Raw genomic sequence first — 17988 nt, 5'->3', positions numbered from 1 at the left:
CATTGTATATACATGTACATGAATTCAAGATGGTGGATATATTCAGTAGATTTGATTTACACCACTATATAATCTGTAATGTTTTGGGACCACAGACAATGTATTAAATACAGCAAGTGGAGCAAAAGAAATGAAACTTGTGATCCTAGCTGTTTAAGCACAGACTCCTCAGAAGTAGGTTGTTCCACCAAAATAACTTTCCAACACAAACGATAGTAGTTGCAGGACTGGTGCCTGAATGAGGGCATTTTCTCATTTGGAAGTCTAGCTGTATGTCAAAAACAAAAATCCCAGCAGAGTGGTTCCTTTCTTTTCTCTGGCAGAACCAGTAGAGGCAGATGACAGGGCCTTGGCATCCTTCTGTCTGACATGGAAATCTCTTTTGAAATGATGCCCTGTGTCAAAGAGGATAACATACACAGCGCTAAATTGCATTGCAGCCTTTCAACTATGAAACATTCTGTGCTGCAATGAACAGATGAGGCATTGGATCTGGTCCATATTCAACCCTAAATTATTTAGTGGGTTGTCACTAAATTAGTTCAGTTCTTTAACTGAAGGTAAGCAGCAGCTCCTGCCAGACTGTTAAATCGTACTTTTTGTTGTTGAGATTGGGCAATATAGTAACGTTTTCTGTTCTCCTTTCTTCCCCCTCATACACATACAGCTATTTACCTGTGCTTTTGCACCAATAAAGTCACCACAAGAACCTTTTCTTCAGCAAACATTAGTTGCTGAATTGCTTTCACTAAGTGCAGCTGTATGACTGTGGGTTTTCTTTGTCAGGTAGTGCAGTGTGTGCAAGAGGAATATAAAGCAGAAGCCGCCATTCTGGGGGAAGACAAAATAAATGAAATTGGAGCTGTGCATGTTCAGCTCTTTATGCGTTAAAATTATGTACCAAACCAATATACATTATTTCTTAAGAATGAATTGTTGGAAATGTATGTTTCTCAACTTCTTTCATAATGTGCTTTCCAGTCTGAGATTCAGTTCAAAATATTGACTCTCCTTTTGCAGTCATGCAGGGAGCCCATTCTAGCACACCTTATTCTAGAGGCCCAACCAATGCCTAAAAGACATCAGCCAGTTGTGATAGTTACATTCATTCAATAGTATGATGAAACATACACAGGACATAACAGGTTTGCTATGAGGAAGACAAAACTCCCAAAATCTATTACCATATATACTTGCATATAAGTCGACTTTTTCAACACATTTTTGTGCTGAAAAAGTCCCCCTCTACTTATATGCGAATCAGGTGTATTTAAAAATATATTTTAGGGTTTTTACTTTGTCAGCTGCTAGGGTGTGCAGTTTTTAGGCTAGTGGCACCAAAATTTCAGGGCTCTTTCAAGAGACTCTCCTGATGATACCACCTAAGTTTGGTAAAGTTTGGTTCAGGGGGTCGAAAGTTATGGACCCCCAAAGGGAGTGCCCCATTCTCCATTGTTTTCAATGGGAGCTAATAGTAGATGGGGCTACATTTTGAGGGTCCATAACTTTGGACCCCTTGAACCGAACTTCACTAAACCTGGGTGGTATCATCAGGATAATCTCTTGCTAATACCATCCAGGTTTGGTGATGTTTGGTTCAGGGGATCCAAAGTTATGGATCCCCAAAGTGGGTGCTCCCATCCCCCATTGTTTCCAATGGAAGATGATATTAGATGGGGCTACCCTTTTGAGGGTCCATAACTTTGGACCCCCTGAACCAAACTTTACCAAAGCTGGGTGGTATCATCAGGAGGATCTTCTAAAGATATTCTGAAATGTTGGTACTGCTAACATAAACGTTCCTCCCCTGACCAAAAATCCAGTTTTGAAGGATTTTAACTCTTGTGTTTTAGTTTGATGGCTGATTGAGCTAAGGTTTTTGTACTTTTAAAATTATTGTTGAGACCATATGGTTTTTGTTGACCCTCTTTTCCACTTACAGAGCTAGTTTAATGTTTTTCTTTGAAATAAATATTCAAAAACATTTAACCTACTGATGCCTCAATTAATGTAATTTTATTGGTATCTATTTTTATCTTTGAAATTTACCAGTAGCTGCTGCATTTCCACCTTCAATTTATACGCGAGTCAATAAGTTTTCCCAGTTTCTTGTGGTAAAATTAGGTGCCTCGACTTATATGTGGGTTGACTTATACACGAGTATATACAGTAGCCAATCAGAACCAAATTCCCTCCTGGCTCTGTTAATCAGTCACTTCCTGCAGCCATAGCAAAGATGAGTACCAATACAAGAATTAAAGTATGAACTTTAATTGGAGGGTGGAGGGTTGCTGGCAGATAACTCTGAATGCCAAGCCTGCTTCTAACCTTCTTTTAAACATGCAGTGCAGACTAACTTGGAGTCTGACCATTGGGTATGCTGGCTCTGCTCTCCCCCGGATGTATAGCTGGTGGATATACAACTTGCCAAATAGGGATGGGCCACAGAAAACATCATGAAAAACCCCTGGCTGAGCTACTGAGGGGCACACTTGCTCAGAATATTCTGCCCCTTCCTCCGCCCTTCTTCTTTAATTTCTTCTGAATAAGGCTGTGAGAAAGTTTTTTGATAGTAACGTCATATAGTATGCATGAGTATACAGATAACCAGTGTATAGAATGAAATGTGGCAAGACTTGTGGCTATACTGTAGTGATTTTAACTGCATGTGCACTATGTTTAAAATCTGTGGCAAAAAGGAAGTGGATCAGATTTGAAGGGCTGCCTTACTGGACACACAGTGACAGTTGATTCTTGGTGACGGGGAGAAAGAAGACAGCCAATGTGGCAGGAGTACAAGTCTTCAAACATGGCAGAGAAGTAAAGACCAAGACTGGGCCCAGTGCTGATAACCTTTTCTTCACACGACCCTCAATCACTGAATCTCAGGTTTAACCCTAAACACATCGTAACAAATGTTTCTTCAAAGATGTTTCCCTACAGCATAGCAATAGCAACATATGTACTTATTTTCACATGAAATGAATGCATGTGCTTCCTGCTGCAAGGAGGCATTTAAAGGAGGCATCAAAACAAACAGGTTGATAACACTGATTCAAAGCAGAGGAACCATAAACTACTGGTGCTGTGAGCCCATTTTGCTCAAGACAGACGATTAGCACACATGTAGAAAAACTGTGTTCCTTGAAAAAATTTATATACTAAATAGGGCGGCTGAAACTTAAGTGCAGTTTTTCATAGCAGCTGTGAGAAATACAAACAAAGTGAGAAATACTGTTTTGGTTTATATATTTACCAGCAGCTTGTGTTGAGAGGAAATGAGCCCTTCCCCTCCCCATTCCAACAGCAGCCTGGTCTTCGGCCTCTTTCTCTTGTGGGTCCGGGCCGAGGGGTGCTGGCAGGCCTGCAGAAGGCTTCAGTGTGTGAGGGATGATTTTGCGCCCCGCACATGACCAGATAGGTGGCAGCCGGGGACATGGGTTACCCCATTTCCCTCTGGCAGGTATGCCACAGGGAAAGTGCTGTTAAGATGCAACTAACTTGTGGCGACCCCATAGGGTTTTCAAGACCAGAGACATCCAGAGATGATTTGCCATTGTCTGCCTCTGCATACCAATCCTAAACTTCCTTGGTGGTCACCCATTCTACAAACCAGGGCTGACCCTACTTAGCGTCCAAGATATTTATTCACTTTATACTTACTGCAAGTAAAAATAGAATGTTACGTTCAAGTATCATCTTTGGCAAGAAGGAACATGGAATAATTCCCTGCAATACCTCAACTGTCCAAACTGATGTCATCCTTCACTAGGATTAGGAATGTTTGAAATGCTATCCTAAGAGGATTGGAGGGTTTGTAATGCAGTGGATCTGAGTCTGGTCAGCATTTGATAGGAGACTTCCTGGATGCCTACATAAGTCATATTTTGATGGATATAAGGTAGGCAAAAACAACAATACTTCTTCAGAAGAAATGGAATGGGAAATATCTTGACATGATGCAGAATATATTATAATTTATAGTACATGGAATCATTTCTCAGAAAGCATAGTAGCAATGCTTGTTCTCAAGAATAATTGTTGGAATTTCTGCCCTGCAGTATTAATAGTCCCTTGGTGATTAACATATATATCTATTTTACCTGTATTCCTTCTTAGTACTTCTTTAACATTTTTTTCTTGAGAGGGTGAGGGTCAGGAATGATTACAAATCTGTATATACTTCCTTGAATTGGAAGTCATTGAAAATCCTCAGGATGAATAGAAATAACTGCAGAACATATACAGTATTCACAGTAAACAAATAATGATGACCTAGATAATGATGACCTACATAAACAGATACAGTAAATAGATAATGATGACCTATATCTGAATGCTTGTCATTGAAAACTAGCTACTTGATAGGAATCTAGGAATTCTTAATTTAGGTACCAGGCAGTAGGGGTCATGCATGAATTGGCCAGGCTGCTTCTGGTAAAAATATGATACAGATCAAAGGGCAGTTGACATATATTTCATGATTTTTGAAGCAAACCACTGTGAATATAATTTTTGGTAATATTATGGGATATATGTCTGCAATAAATTCAGACATCCTTTATTTGGGAGTCTCTGTTTTTATGTCTGTTGCATTTAATTTTTCATAAGGAATCCAGTGCACTTTCAGACAGTCTTATATCCCCTAGACTATAATGTTTTTGTGGTCTCTATGCAGTCTCTTTCCCATAATTTAAAAGTATCAGGTGAATCATCAGATGGCGGTGACCTTAAAAATTGTCAGCTGGTCTATGTGCTAAATTTTGGCAATGTATTTGTAAGTCCAAGGGCTTAAGAAAGTGTAACTGTTTAGGAAAGCACTCTGGGTGCAATAAAAAGACAAAATTGAACAGGGAATACATTTTCCTATGTAGAAAATGTCTTGAGCCAGGAGGAATTCCAATCTTGATGGCTATACTTAAGCCTGCAGTTCAGGCAGAAAATACATATCATCGCTGTAACTAGTCTGAAACCTTTTCTTACACAGCTACCTAGGAAGGAAAATATCCTTGAAAGTTCTATAGCAGAGAGCTTCAGAATACAATCCTAAAAGCAAGGAGATATTTGGGTCAAACTTCTTCACAGAAAAGTCTGTTTGCTGTCATCAGAACACTATTTCCTCTGTGTTACTTATTTGCTCGTCCCTCACATCTTCTTGTACAAGATGACACAGCACATGGAGCTCTCGTGTGTTCAAGGTGTTCCCATGTAGTACAATGCTCTGAAGAACTCATGAGTGTTTTGAAAAACCTATGAAGCACTCCATAAAATAATTAACTCTAAGTTATGATGTTTAATTTATCAACAAATTAATAATAATATTTCTAATAGTGGTCAAATCTGGTGACTGGAATCTGGTGACTAGATGGATAAGATAGATAAGATAGATCTTTATATAAAGTGGAAAAAATTCCAGGTGTGCAGAAAAATCTGAAAACATACTTTGGGGAGGGTTAAACAAGCAGCCAGAAGGATAAAAGGAGTACATTGTAAAAATGGAAGCTCTCAGTAGCAGTTGCTAGGCAACCAGAGCATTCTAGGCTTGATTTGTACTAGTAAAAAGTGTGTGTGTGGAGGGAGGAGGGAGAGTCAGAGTCCTTTCCAGGTTTGTTTCAGCTTTTGAGGGGGACTCATTGCAGCCAAGCCTGGCAGCAATCTCCTGGCTGACTTGATACCATTGGACTTGTATGACTTCTCTAGGCCTAGATTCAACAGCATCCACCCTATGAAAGCCAGAGTGCTGTACCAGGTATAGTTTCAAAGTAGGGTATGTGAGACTTGGTTTAAATCCCCACTCTGACATGTAAGCTTACTAGGCGATGTGATTATATGCCAGTCACATACTTTCAGTCTACCCTACCTCACAGGATTGTTGTGAGGATAAAAAATCCAGAGACGAATGATATAAGCTCATTTGGGCCTCACTATGGAGGAAGGCAGGGTATAAATGAAGTAAATAAATAATAAATAGAGCTGAAGTTGAGAGGCAGATAAAAATAGGTTGATGAATGACTCAAAAGGACTGCAAAATGGGGAAGAGGGAGAGGATATGGTGGTTGCCAAGAGGAGAGATAGAAGAAAAAGTTCAGGGAAGAGGATACTGGTGAAAGTGAGATGCCCCCTAGAAGTCCTTGCACGTTTCCTACCACACAGCTGGCCCATAATTTTCCTAGGTAGAGGCTGCAGGGGCCAGGGGAGTACAAAACCTGAAGACAGAAGGACAGGTAAAGGTAGGTTGTGGTTTTAGTGAAGACAAGGAAGCAGGAAAAGGGGAGAGGCTATGTTGTATTTCAAGAAAGGGAAAAAAGGAAATAGTAGAAGAGGGGGAAACGAGATGTCTTCCAAGTCCTTGTGAGCTCCCACTTTTTCTAACATAGTTTTTACTGCTGTTCTCCATGAAAAAAGTTGAACAATGGGCAATATTCCAACAAGAGACTCACCCTCCTTCTTCAGAGTACTTGTGTCCAAAGGCAAGGATGTCAGATGCTCGACCACTGCCATCACAAACTACAACTGGAACTGGGGGAGAGTCACGTAGATATTCTAGGACAATAGAAATTACATTGGGTCCTCCTTCCACAATGAGAGCCACTACTGGAACCCCTTGCCCTATCCCTGTAGTGAAATAAACAGAAACAAAACAAAAACAAAGCCAGCAAATCAAACAACAACAACAACAAAAAGGAAACAAATTTAAATTATTAAGCCAAAGCAGCATTCTTAATACCTGTACAATACTGAAAAGTGATCCTCTGCAGAGGAAATAAAAATGTATTAATTCATGAAGCTTCAGAAGGATTCACTATGGTAGATAATTTGCTAGCTAGCTAATGTATAAACAGAGACTGCAATTTTCATACTGGCTACCCTTTTTAAAAGGCAAGTGATACCAGCAGAGAAATATTGAAGGGTAGCTATATGATTTATCACAGCATAGAAAGTTAATCCTTTTTGCTTCTGGTTATCATTGTTCTTTGGTCACATGCCATAATTCAGCACTGAGTTAATACCAAGTGCACACAGAACTACCATGCATATAATAGCTCCTCCATTTATTGCAATGGAATTAACAGCTCTGAGCAGGCATAGAAATGAATGTGTGTACTTTTTCTTCTATTGAAGTCAATGAAAAATCCATTGATGCATTTATGGAGTTATAGATAGATCTATAGAGTCATAGATCAACATTGTTACCTCTTAACTGTCTGTCACAAGAGTTAGCTGAATTCACATCTCCAACACAATTGTACAGTACATGAAAATCTGCCTTAAACCATGACATATGAAATCACTTAGGAAAGGGGCTGTTGCATACTCTTTGCTTTGAAAGGGCTGAAGTCCAAAATTCCATACAAGGGAGAAGAGTATGAAAAAATTCACCGTTAACTTCCAAGCAAATAAACTGCATATATAGATGGGTGCCATTGATTAATTCCATAGTTCAAGAGTATTACTTTGACAGTCCTCAGAATGTCACTAATGGAGCCTTGGCTTTAGGATAACAGTGTTTCTACCACATGCCGTAAATAAAAACACTAGAGAAATTACTAGAGAAATAAACTTAAAAATGAACAGATACAAACTTAACTGTACATTTAATTCTATTATTAGTTCAGGCCCAGAACAACTTCCAGAAGATTTGTCAGTATTTGGGCAGACCAACCCCTGCTCAGCTTTTGGATGGGTATAATCCCTATGCCTTGCTTTTATTTAACCATAGTGAGCAAAAGGGGAAGGTACACAAGCCTGGTTGGTACATATTTTGCTTTTATTTAACAGCACATCAAACCTGTGTCCAGAAATATAGTGGTTAACATGGACTGTTAACCCTTGGACTGTTCAGCCTGCAGTGTCTGCATTGGTCAGCTCTATCCTCAGATGTCCCAGGGTCCTTGCCAATCTAAATTAGTTAGGACCATACCTACCCTGCACTAATTCTGCTTACCTTAACGAAGGCCTCACTTGCAAAATTAGGCCTATTTAGCTAACTCATACTCCCCCTGTCCCCACCCCAAAACAGAGCAGTATGAAGTAGATGAAAAAGGCAAATCTCTCCAGGTCAACTTGAAAGAAGCTCTTTCTCAGCTTGAAGTGACTAACTAATCTTACATGGATTTTGAAGGTCAACCTGTGAGCAGTGAGATAAACCTCTATCACTCCGAATCCAACTGGCCTAGGACAGCCCAACAACAACAGGCTATCCTATTTTATGGGCTTCTTTACCTTCCAAATAAGGCAGTATTTTATGGGCTTCTTTACCTTCCAAATAAGGAACAACCAACAGATCCCATTCAATCAAGATTCTATATTTCTTATGAAAGATTGCCCATCATCTCCGTTTAACCGGGAAGGCTATTCACAAATCAAAATGGGTATCACGCAAAATATAATGTGGTGTATTTTAATGGGTAAGAAGACGGTAGAGGAGCATTCCTTTTAAAACAGACACTTGGAAATGAAAGGTCTCTTTGCCTGTTCCAATGCAATGAACTAATTGCAAAATCATAGGGCTATATTGAGATGACTACTCTCTTCAATAACCAATATCTAGGGAATATACTCTCTTCAATAACCAATATCTAGGCAATAACCTATATCCAAGGAAATTCATAATCACCAAGACAACTTCAACACGAAAGAAGAGACTCTGAAAATTAACAAAGCTTGGCTACCAGTATTTAAAAACACCACAATCAAAGGCCAAGGGCATGCTAAGTTCATGGACAATGGACCACCCAGACACAGGATTTGCATTCACCAATACTGCTGCTGCTGCAGGGAATGCAAATATGACTACAAATGTAAATAGACTGATAACCCCACCTGCAATACAATACACTCAATCACACCTTTGCATAGCAAGTTCCACCCAAACACTTACTGATTGGTTCCCCACTCTGGGACATGGACAATATATACCTCACTAAACATTCCCTTCTCACTAGACACACCCATTCTCTCTGTGATACACCTCTGAAGATGCCAGCCACAGATGCAGGCAAAACGTTAGGAACACGATCTACCAGACCACAGCCACACAGCCCGGAAAACCCACCACAACCAATCATTAACTTTCAATATTTTTATTTAAAATAACTTTAATTATTCTTAAAAGAAGTAAATACGAAAGAATAATTATGATAAAAATGTACTTGCATATGTAAATGCAATCAGAAAAAGATACATATTGTTTATTCCTTATCCTATTTACATATGGTTTCTGAGATTCTCACCAAGGCACTTTCAAAAAGATTAGATTCCAGAATGTTTTGAGTGTGGCTATCATATATAGGGCCAATTATGGGAAACTCATATAACCATATTAAAATCTTCCAGTTTGTCACTTCTGATGGTATGAGGTGTTTAGTAGAAATTTCCCATAGAAATATATGTATCAAAACTGTGAACTATTAGATTAACTTGTTCATAGATTTTTTTGGGCATCAGACCATGTATTCAAAGTATCTCTTTTTCAAGGATGGGACATCAAGCACATAGCTGACAATGTAAAACTTGCAGACATGCTGTTTGTTCAGTCAATATCTCTAACAGATAAGAATCTGCAACAGTATGGTAAATCAGAGAGTATATGTTTAAAGTGATTAGCCAATGTTAATCACCATGAAAAGATTATTAAAACAAAGTATACTATTAACCCTGTAAAGGCAAAAAAAATGTCTTCACATTTGGTGAACATAAATACATGTGTTCTTGGTCCCACAAAGTTAATCTTAAAACAAAAAGGGATACCCTGTTTGTTTTCATTTGGGGATTTTTATGAGGGCAAAAGATAGTAAGAAAAACAGAGGGCTGCCATTATTGTTAATGGCCATCTTACATAGTGGTCAACTATTTCCTCTGAAGGTCATACGTAGAATATAGAGGCTGAGACCTTCCCCAATGTTGCTTGATATTCAGAAGTTTCCTGCCTGTGAATGTGAAGGTTCTCTTTAGTTGCCATGGCTAGTAGCCACTGTTAGACCTATCCTTCACAAATCTCTCTCAGCAACTTTGAAATCTACACTACAGGCTAGCCCTGGTTAGTAAAGCCAATTGTAGGGGGTAAGGAAGGAAGGTGCCTTGGGTGACAGGCACAGTTTCAGGCACAGTGTGACAGGCACAGGCACAGTGTGGATAATGGCAGGAGATTGGGGAGGCTCAATCACCCAGAAGAGATGGCTCATTCTGCAGTGTGTGTACCCATTCCCCTGATTGGGCTGGTAGTAGGAGGGAGGGGAGGCTGAATTGCCCAGCAAAGATGGCTTGTTCTGCAGCGTTTGTGCCCCATTCCCCCAATTAGGCTGATGCTAGGAGGTAGGGGGAGGCTCAATGGCCCAGCTGAGATGGCTTGTTCTGTAGCGTGCATGTCCCATTACTCCAATTAGGCTGCTGCTAGCAGGTGAGGATGTGTGTGTGTGTGTGGGGGGGGGGGAGACTGGACCTCAGAAGGAGACATAGCCCTTGGTAAGGCAGAAGCTGTGGTTGTTAGGCGAGACTATGGCAAGTGAAGATGAGGGAGAGCTAAAGTTTCTTGAGAAGTTGTTCAAAGATAGCAAGCTCAATGGAGTGGGAAACAGAGATCCCTACGTAACTTTCTTTGGCCTTGCTAATCTCTCTCCTTTCTTCGGCTGAGGAACCCTCCACTCTTCTACCTGCAGGACCTTCCAATTCCTTGTCTTCTCATCCCCCATTTCAAGGCCCATGTGTTGACAGTGGCTGTAGTAGCCTTTGCACATGTAAGACTTAGGGGTGGGGGGTGTTAAGGAACATTCTAAACATTCACAGGGGAAGAAGAGTTTTGGCGTCTGGTGTCTGTTAATAGTTTAGAGTGCTTGATGCTTCCACTGTCTTTAACCTGCCTAGCATTATTGCATTTTCCAGTGACTAAGGCCATTTCCGCACCACCACAGTGGGAGTTGGGTCTGTGTACATGATGCCGACCCAACCCCCCTGGGACCGTTCGCATGAACGGTCCCAGAAACTACCGGGACGACGGCGCCACGCTGCGCCATCATCCGATCGACATACCTTCCCTGCGACCGTATGGCGCATCACCGAGGCCAGGGGACACGCCCCCCTGCCCTGCGCGACTGCTCCAGAGTCGCAGGGCAGGGGGCATGTCCCCCGGCCTTGGCGATGCGCCGGGCGGTCGCGGGGACAGTAAGTTGATTGGGAAAGGGGGGAGGGATGCCGCATTCCAGCCGCTGCCATTCGCACGGCAGCGGTTGGAAGCCGCTGTTTCCCAACAACCTTACTCAGGGAGCGAGGTTGGGAAACAGCGGCTTTGTGCTGCTGGGGAGATGTGAGAGTGGCGCGGCTGCGAAGCAGCTGCGCCCCCCATGCGAACAGCTCCCTGGGGATGGTGTTTTTGCCGTCCCCGGGGCGCTGTATTCGGCCTGTGTGGAAAGGGCCTAAAATGTAGTAGCTTCAGTTAGTCATTTTAACTGCTAGCAGCATAATTACCAGATAAAGTTTTTCTTGCATTGTATTTTATCAGGTTGAGAAAGAGTATGAGGATTTTCATGCCAAAATTATATGTGCTGTATTTTTTTAAAATGTCTAGGAAAAGGCTAGGCTGAAAAATATTCTCCTTGGGTTGGGTTTTTATACATGCAGAGGGGTTAAATGGAATATTCAGTCATTAAAGACAGATAAAATAATGTAAATGTGTAATTATTGCTTAACAATTCAGAGAGGTCAATATAATTTATTCTATCATTTAATAGAGTTGTTGATTATAGACATTGATTATATATGTAAATATAAAGAAAAAAATATATAATATATGGGGAGCATCATTTTGTACTTTTGCTCCCCTTAAAAATGTAGATCTAGCTCTGCTGGTTAGTATTTGGATAGGAGACCACCAAAGAAGTCCAGGGTTGCTAAGCAGTAACTGACAATGGCAAACCACATCTGTTCATTTCTTGCCTAGAAAACTCTACTGGGTCATCACAGGTTGGTTGCAACTTGATAGCACTTTCCCCCCACACTTTCAGAGGAAGGAAAATATAGAACATAATGAATTGGTAAATATTACTCCATATAATGAAGTGAGAAACATTATTCTAGTTTCCATGAGAGACCATAGTGTATTTTATCCTTCAAAAGAATATTGAAAAAATTTATAAAGGAAAATTAGCTATTTAGAGGCACAATCTCTGGTTGAAACAAGAAACAACAATTTATCTGTATCAGTTTTACATGTATGTAGAGGTGAAGAAACTGAGAGACAAATAATTATGCCTGTTCAGGGGAGCCAGTGGGGTGTAATGGTTAACAGAGGTGGACTTTAATCTGGAGAACCAGGTTTGATTCCCCACTCCTTGGGTGACCTTGGGCTAGTCACAGTTCTCTCAGAACTCTCCCAGCCTCATCTGCCTTACAAAGTGCCTGTTGTGGGGAGAGGAAGGGATTGTAATTCTCTTTTAGATTCCTGAAAGGTAGAGAAGAGTGGGGTATAAAAACCAATGCTTCTACTATAATTTCTTTGAAACATGTTAGCAAAGCAAGTGCTTCTTAATATGAAAGACTAGATGAACAGAAATATTTTTCCTGTTATATAAAAACATTACATAACATTGCTTCTCTTTCTTCTATTCATATATTCTATCATTTTCAAAGTACCCCTTGTAGAGAGAAACATTTAATGCCACTCCATCAGGTTGAGAAGTCCTCTTTTCCCCAGAAGGAAATAGTATTTAGCAAAGCCCTTTTTGACTTTTGATTCTGCTTATTTGACCTGTAAGTTAATCTTAGCAGAAATTTCCTTTGCATGCATTGTATTAGGTGCTTTAGAATTCACACAGTAATGTGAACATAAGACTTCCCATGCTCTACCCAAATGTCATTTGCAATAAACTTCTGCAACAAGCCTCCCTGCTTCTTGATATGCTTCACCTCTCATGTATTCAGTGGGCACCTTTGCAATACAAACCAATTGCATTGTTGACAGTGGCATTTGCTGGGACTTTGCTCCAATGAGTATTTGGCAGTTCGGCTCCCTGGGTAATAACCAGAGTGACAGAATGAGCATAAAAGGTTAGTGTGTGCATCTCTTTAACAGGAGCTGTAGTGAAATCCCCTTCTGTACAGTGCTATTATATAACTGCATGAAATGTCAAGAAGATATTGGCAAATAAAAGGGAGATGTATGAAAATGTACGCATACAGCCTCAGGTAGTTTTTTTAAAATCACAGAACCCATAGGTCTGTTTTCAGTAGAACATAGAAAATCGGAATGCTTAAGGGAAAGAATTTCCACCCTCTGAATTTTAATATTTGCCTGCAGCAGCAAATTATGATGAACTATTTCCTGTGAGAAAGACATGGGGAGACACTACAGCAAAGAATGTTTGCAAGTATCCTTAACATGAGGAAGTCATGAAAGTCTCACATGAACAACACTGCAATGATGCAGACAAATTCAGTGCATCCGTACTTGTGCAACTAACTAGACTATTGTTGACATACCATTAGAACAATAAGCTTGCAGTTACTTTAAAGAGGTTGAAATTTTGGGATGCTACAATGTATAGCATAAAATGATTCAGAGACCTTCTGTTGGACTCTAGGCTTGATTTAACACTGTTTGCTAGTTAGAGCCTGAAGTGGACTTTTGGGCTAGAAGGAATGGGCCAAAATATTATGAAATAAACAGACTAAACTGGAACAATCTTAATAACTTTAATAAACTTGCAATGTTTACTTTTCTTGTGGACAGATCCTAACTGCCATATACACATTGGTACTCTCTTCAAGGAAAGAATACAGTGATTATCCACCATAGACTCAGTTGACTCTGGATTCAGCTCTTTTGTTTATATTCATTTCCCAGCCACAACCAACACCAAGGAAGCACCAAAGGTATAGAAATCCATTAATTTCTGAATAGAATGTGAAAATAAGTTCAGGACATAAGTAAATGAGCATTCCAATGCATTTGATGGTGGTGTAATGGTCAGAGAAGATGCCAATGATGACAGTTGAACGTCCCTTTGCCTTCCCAGCCCCCTTCATATATTCTCAGGCATAGGATGACAAAGGGAAGTCCACGGGTCACGTGAACCGGTACTGCAGACACTTTACAGTGTTAGAATTCACAGTCAAAATTCTCCTACTTTCTTCTCCACTCCAATTTAATGCACATGCTAGAAAAATAAATTTGGCTTCATATAATCACTTGAACTAAACTACAAAATATAATGTGTACTAAAATAATGTTAAAGGTGTTATCATTATTTAAAATGCTGACATCAGTTCAATCAAATTTCCCTGCGTTTGGTAAACTAAAACTCCTTATTTATATAAATATAATTACAATGCAATCCTATGTAGAATTATGCCCTTCAAAATCCACTAAATTCAATATTTTAGAAGGGTGACACACTATTGCTCAGTTTAAGGGCATAAATGTTAATTAATTTTTTTGGGATTATATGTTTAGTCAAGTGTTTAGTCAACCAGTTACACCTTGGCCATTCCTGTGGTCTGCTTGCCTCAGTGCAGAAGTTTGCGGTTTACAGACTTGATAAATTTATTTGAGAAGTAAATGAACATTTGTTTTCTAAAAAGTAAACTTATTATGATTCAGAAGGTGAAAATAGCTGAGATAAAAATGCTTCAAACAGAACTCACTAGAACCACATACTCTTTAATTTACTATTGTTCCTGATCAATTGGACCTGATCCTTGAGTCAATCCATTCTTTGTAAGCAATAAGTTAAGTAATTTGTTGCAAACTGTTGCAATTTGTGTTGCAAACTGAAGAATTTAATGATCGACAACAAGTCCTTCAGGAACTCTTCCTGTTGATATTTTATAGTTAGGGCTGTGTTTGACAAGGATACACTAAAACAACCCAGTCTTTGCACAAATGCTAACATTTTATGTGGTCTTTAAATTATGCAGATAAAGCAAATTACACATATTTTCTTGGTTTGCATAATTTATTCTATTTCTGTAATGGTCTTGAAAGACAAATAACCTTCACAAGGCATAAATATTCCATGTTCTGATTCCTGGAAATGCTCAGTTTCCACTTCAGACTCAGTTTCCAGACATTTTACCAGGCTTTTCCCTGGAGTTGCCAACCTCTTGGTGATAGATGGAGATATTTTGGGATTACAGCTGATCTCCAGGTGACAGAGATCAGTTTACATGGAGAAAATGGCCACTTTGGAAGGCAGATTCTATGGCATTATACCTCAGTGAACTCCTTCCTCTTCCCTCTCCACACCTGCCCGCTTCAGGCTCAACCCTTAAAATCTTATGGTATTGCCCATCAGAGAGCTGGCAACCCTACTTTTCCTGCAACAATTTCGGAGCCTTAAGATCCAGAAAATTAAAATATAAAAGCTGACAATTTCAAATCACTGAGTTTTGTGCCCAGTACCAGATTCTGTATTTCTGTGATGTGAATTATGGACTCATGAGATTTGAATTACCCCAGGTCACAAATGCCATATTCCATTTTTTCTAAAATAATCTGCCGATTATGAAATGGCAGCATGCAACTGTATTAGAAATGAATAATATTTCACAAAACTTGCTTTGTGAAAACATGCAACCTTTTCTATGAAAACATTTTGAAAAGAGGGTTATGGAGTTGAGGATACCTTGAGAGGTTTTGAAATTGCTTTTGTTGGATTTCTTTTCAAGAAAAAAATCAAATAGACAGCAGTCACAGATGTTTTAGTTATGAACAGTCTATCAGTTCATAAAATTAAACCAATCCTTTAAAGTCTATGACTCTGTGAAGTGCTTTGGAGCCTTGGCGTCAAATGTTCAAGCCAATCAGTACTAACGTACTGGGTAGATTGATAGAAACCACTTTCAGAGGAATATGTACTGAATTTTTATACAATGTTTCAACTGTTGCAAATGAATTTTCAAGATTATTTCATTCTCCTATTTTTCTTTACTCCACAAACATTTTGAAGAAACACTTTTATTTTTTAAGAGTTCAATTCTCTCTATTTTTTCAGCAGGTAAACTGTGCTCTGCTGTTCTAAAAAGAAACATACTAGCTATCTGCTGAGAACAAGGGCAAACTCACATAGGAAAATTTAATGGCTGTTGGCTAGGCTTTGATATCTAATCATTGGGGTAGATTCTAGAGATCAAGAGCTACAATTTTCAGTGATGTTCTAGCCAGAGTTAAACCCTAAATCCATTGAAGTCAGTTGGCTTAGAAGGTTATGACCCTGCTTAGATTTAGATTGTTTCTGCCCCTTGTGATACTGAGAACAATACACCTCAATTTCTAAATCCACTATTACCTCCTAAATCCTTACTCTTCCTACACATCAGGAGGCCAGTGAAGTTCCTTGAATTGACCCTGCTTAGAAAATCCCTCCTCTACCAGCAGCCAATTTATTTACTTATATCCATTGTGATCTGTAGCAGCAACAGCACTGAGTTTGCATGAAACATGTTCCATCTCAATCTCTTTCTGCAAAGTAACATTGGAACCAGAAAAAAAGAATACAGAATTGATCTTCAAAAATTAAACCAAGGACACAACACGACAGTATAATGTATTGTCGAGGGCTTTCACGGCCGGATTCAACTAGTTGTGGTGGGTTTTGCAGGCTGTGTGGCCGTGGTCTGGTGGATCTTGCTCCTAGCATTTCGCCTGCATCTGTGGCTGGCATCTTCAGGGTGTATCACAGAGGGACGTCTGTTACACACTGTGACTGCTTCTAACCCAAGAGCAAGGTGAGGGGAAGCATGCAAAGCAGGGCAAGAGAGTGGAGGAAGGTAAGACTAGGTTGACTGGCTGCAAGAAGAGGAAAGAGATCCAGGGCAAAGCTGTGCCCACTGGCAAATCAATCCTGCTTGGGAAGTGAAGCAAAATTAAAATAATTCTATAAGTGGATTTGCTTGCTGCAGAGAAATTGGAAAGTGAAAGTGGAGCTGGAGGAAATACATCTGTACAAGAAATCTTGCCATGGGAGACAGTTGCCTCTACCATGCAGCAAACACCTTGTGCATAATCAGCCAATGAGGCACTGAAAAAATGAATGAATCCTCATGTGTGCTTAATGTAAAAAAGGTAAAAAAGAAAAGTGCTTGGAGGTTTCCGAAAAAAGGTTTTGTGAGATCAAAGTCTAGTGCACATTGGGGGAGGTTAGGAAAGTCAGGGAAATATATATGCTATGATTCCTAAATTACAGGATCCTGGAAGTGCACGACTGTGCTATGACTGGGGGGGGGGGGGGGGCCCATGTCTATAGTGAGTAAAAAATGTAAAAAGCTGGTGAGGTGGAGGGGTGGTGGTAAAGGATAACAATTTCTTCATACCTGAAATTTTGCTTCTTAAAGTTCACATATTTTGACAGAATATCTTTAGATCAAATCCTCAGGAGAAGAGGAAGATCAAACAGTAAAAGGATGGAACTGGAGGAATCCAATTACCTCAGGCATGGACAATGTGACAGTGAGCTGTGCTGGGCATAATCAGATGTCCTAAGGATGTATACGCAGATTCAATATGGTAGCATGTGCAAGCTTGATATCGATAACACAATTTTACTGGCTTGATTCAACCCATATCTAATTATCAAATGTCAAAATATCAGGAAAGCTATAAATCAGAGTGAATGGATTCATCCCTAGAAAGATCTATTACATTTTTATCCCTCTCTTCTACAAGGAACTCTCCTCCATTTTGTCTGCATGAAAACTATATGAAGTAGGCTAGGAGAAAAGAAGCTCATTGCTTCCACTGTCATTCACGGAGCCTTATAAATACTTCATCTCTGACTCAAAAATAAGTTTTCCTAATCTATTCAGAGGGCACATAGGACACAAACTACTTTTCTACTTGTGGAATGACTGAAGTGCAAGAGACATAAATGTTCTCCTCTTGCACAAACATTTGTACAGTTACTTGCACATCCTCCTGTACAGATGGAAGTGCAACAGTTACTGTAGAATCTAATTCCTTAGCAGCATATTTTTTGGTAAAAATGGCTTACTACGGTC

General features: G+C 39.7%; 1 protein-coding gene across 3 annotated transcripts in view; it reads right to left on the bottom strand.

Annotated features, from left to right (window-relative positions):
• Nucleotides 1–17988, bottom strand: part of TRPM3 (transient receptor potential cation channel subfamily M member 3) — a 305116-nt gene that overhangs the window by 125261 nt on the left and 161867 nt on the right. For all 3 annotated transcript variants that reach the window (XM_048503482.1, XM_048503483.1, XM_048503484.1), the window contains exon 7: nt 6441–6615. In XM_048503482.1, the coding sequence (XP_048359439.1) occupies nt 6441–6615 (175 nt within the window). The remainder of the gene's footprint in view (nt 1–6440; nt 6616–17988) is intronic.

Source organism: Sphaerodactylus townsendi, linkage group LG07, assembly GCF_021028975.2.
Source record: "Sphaerodactylus townsendi isolate TG3544 linkage group LG07, MPM_Stown_v2.3, whole genome shotgun sequence".
In the NCBI taxonomy this organism is placed as follows: Eukaryota; Metazoa; Chordata; class Lepidosauria; order Squamata; family Sphaerodactylidae; genus Sphaerodactylus; species Sphaerodactylus townsendi.
This window is presented reverse-complemented; position numbering and strand designations above follow the sequence as displayed.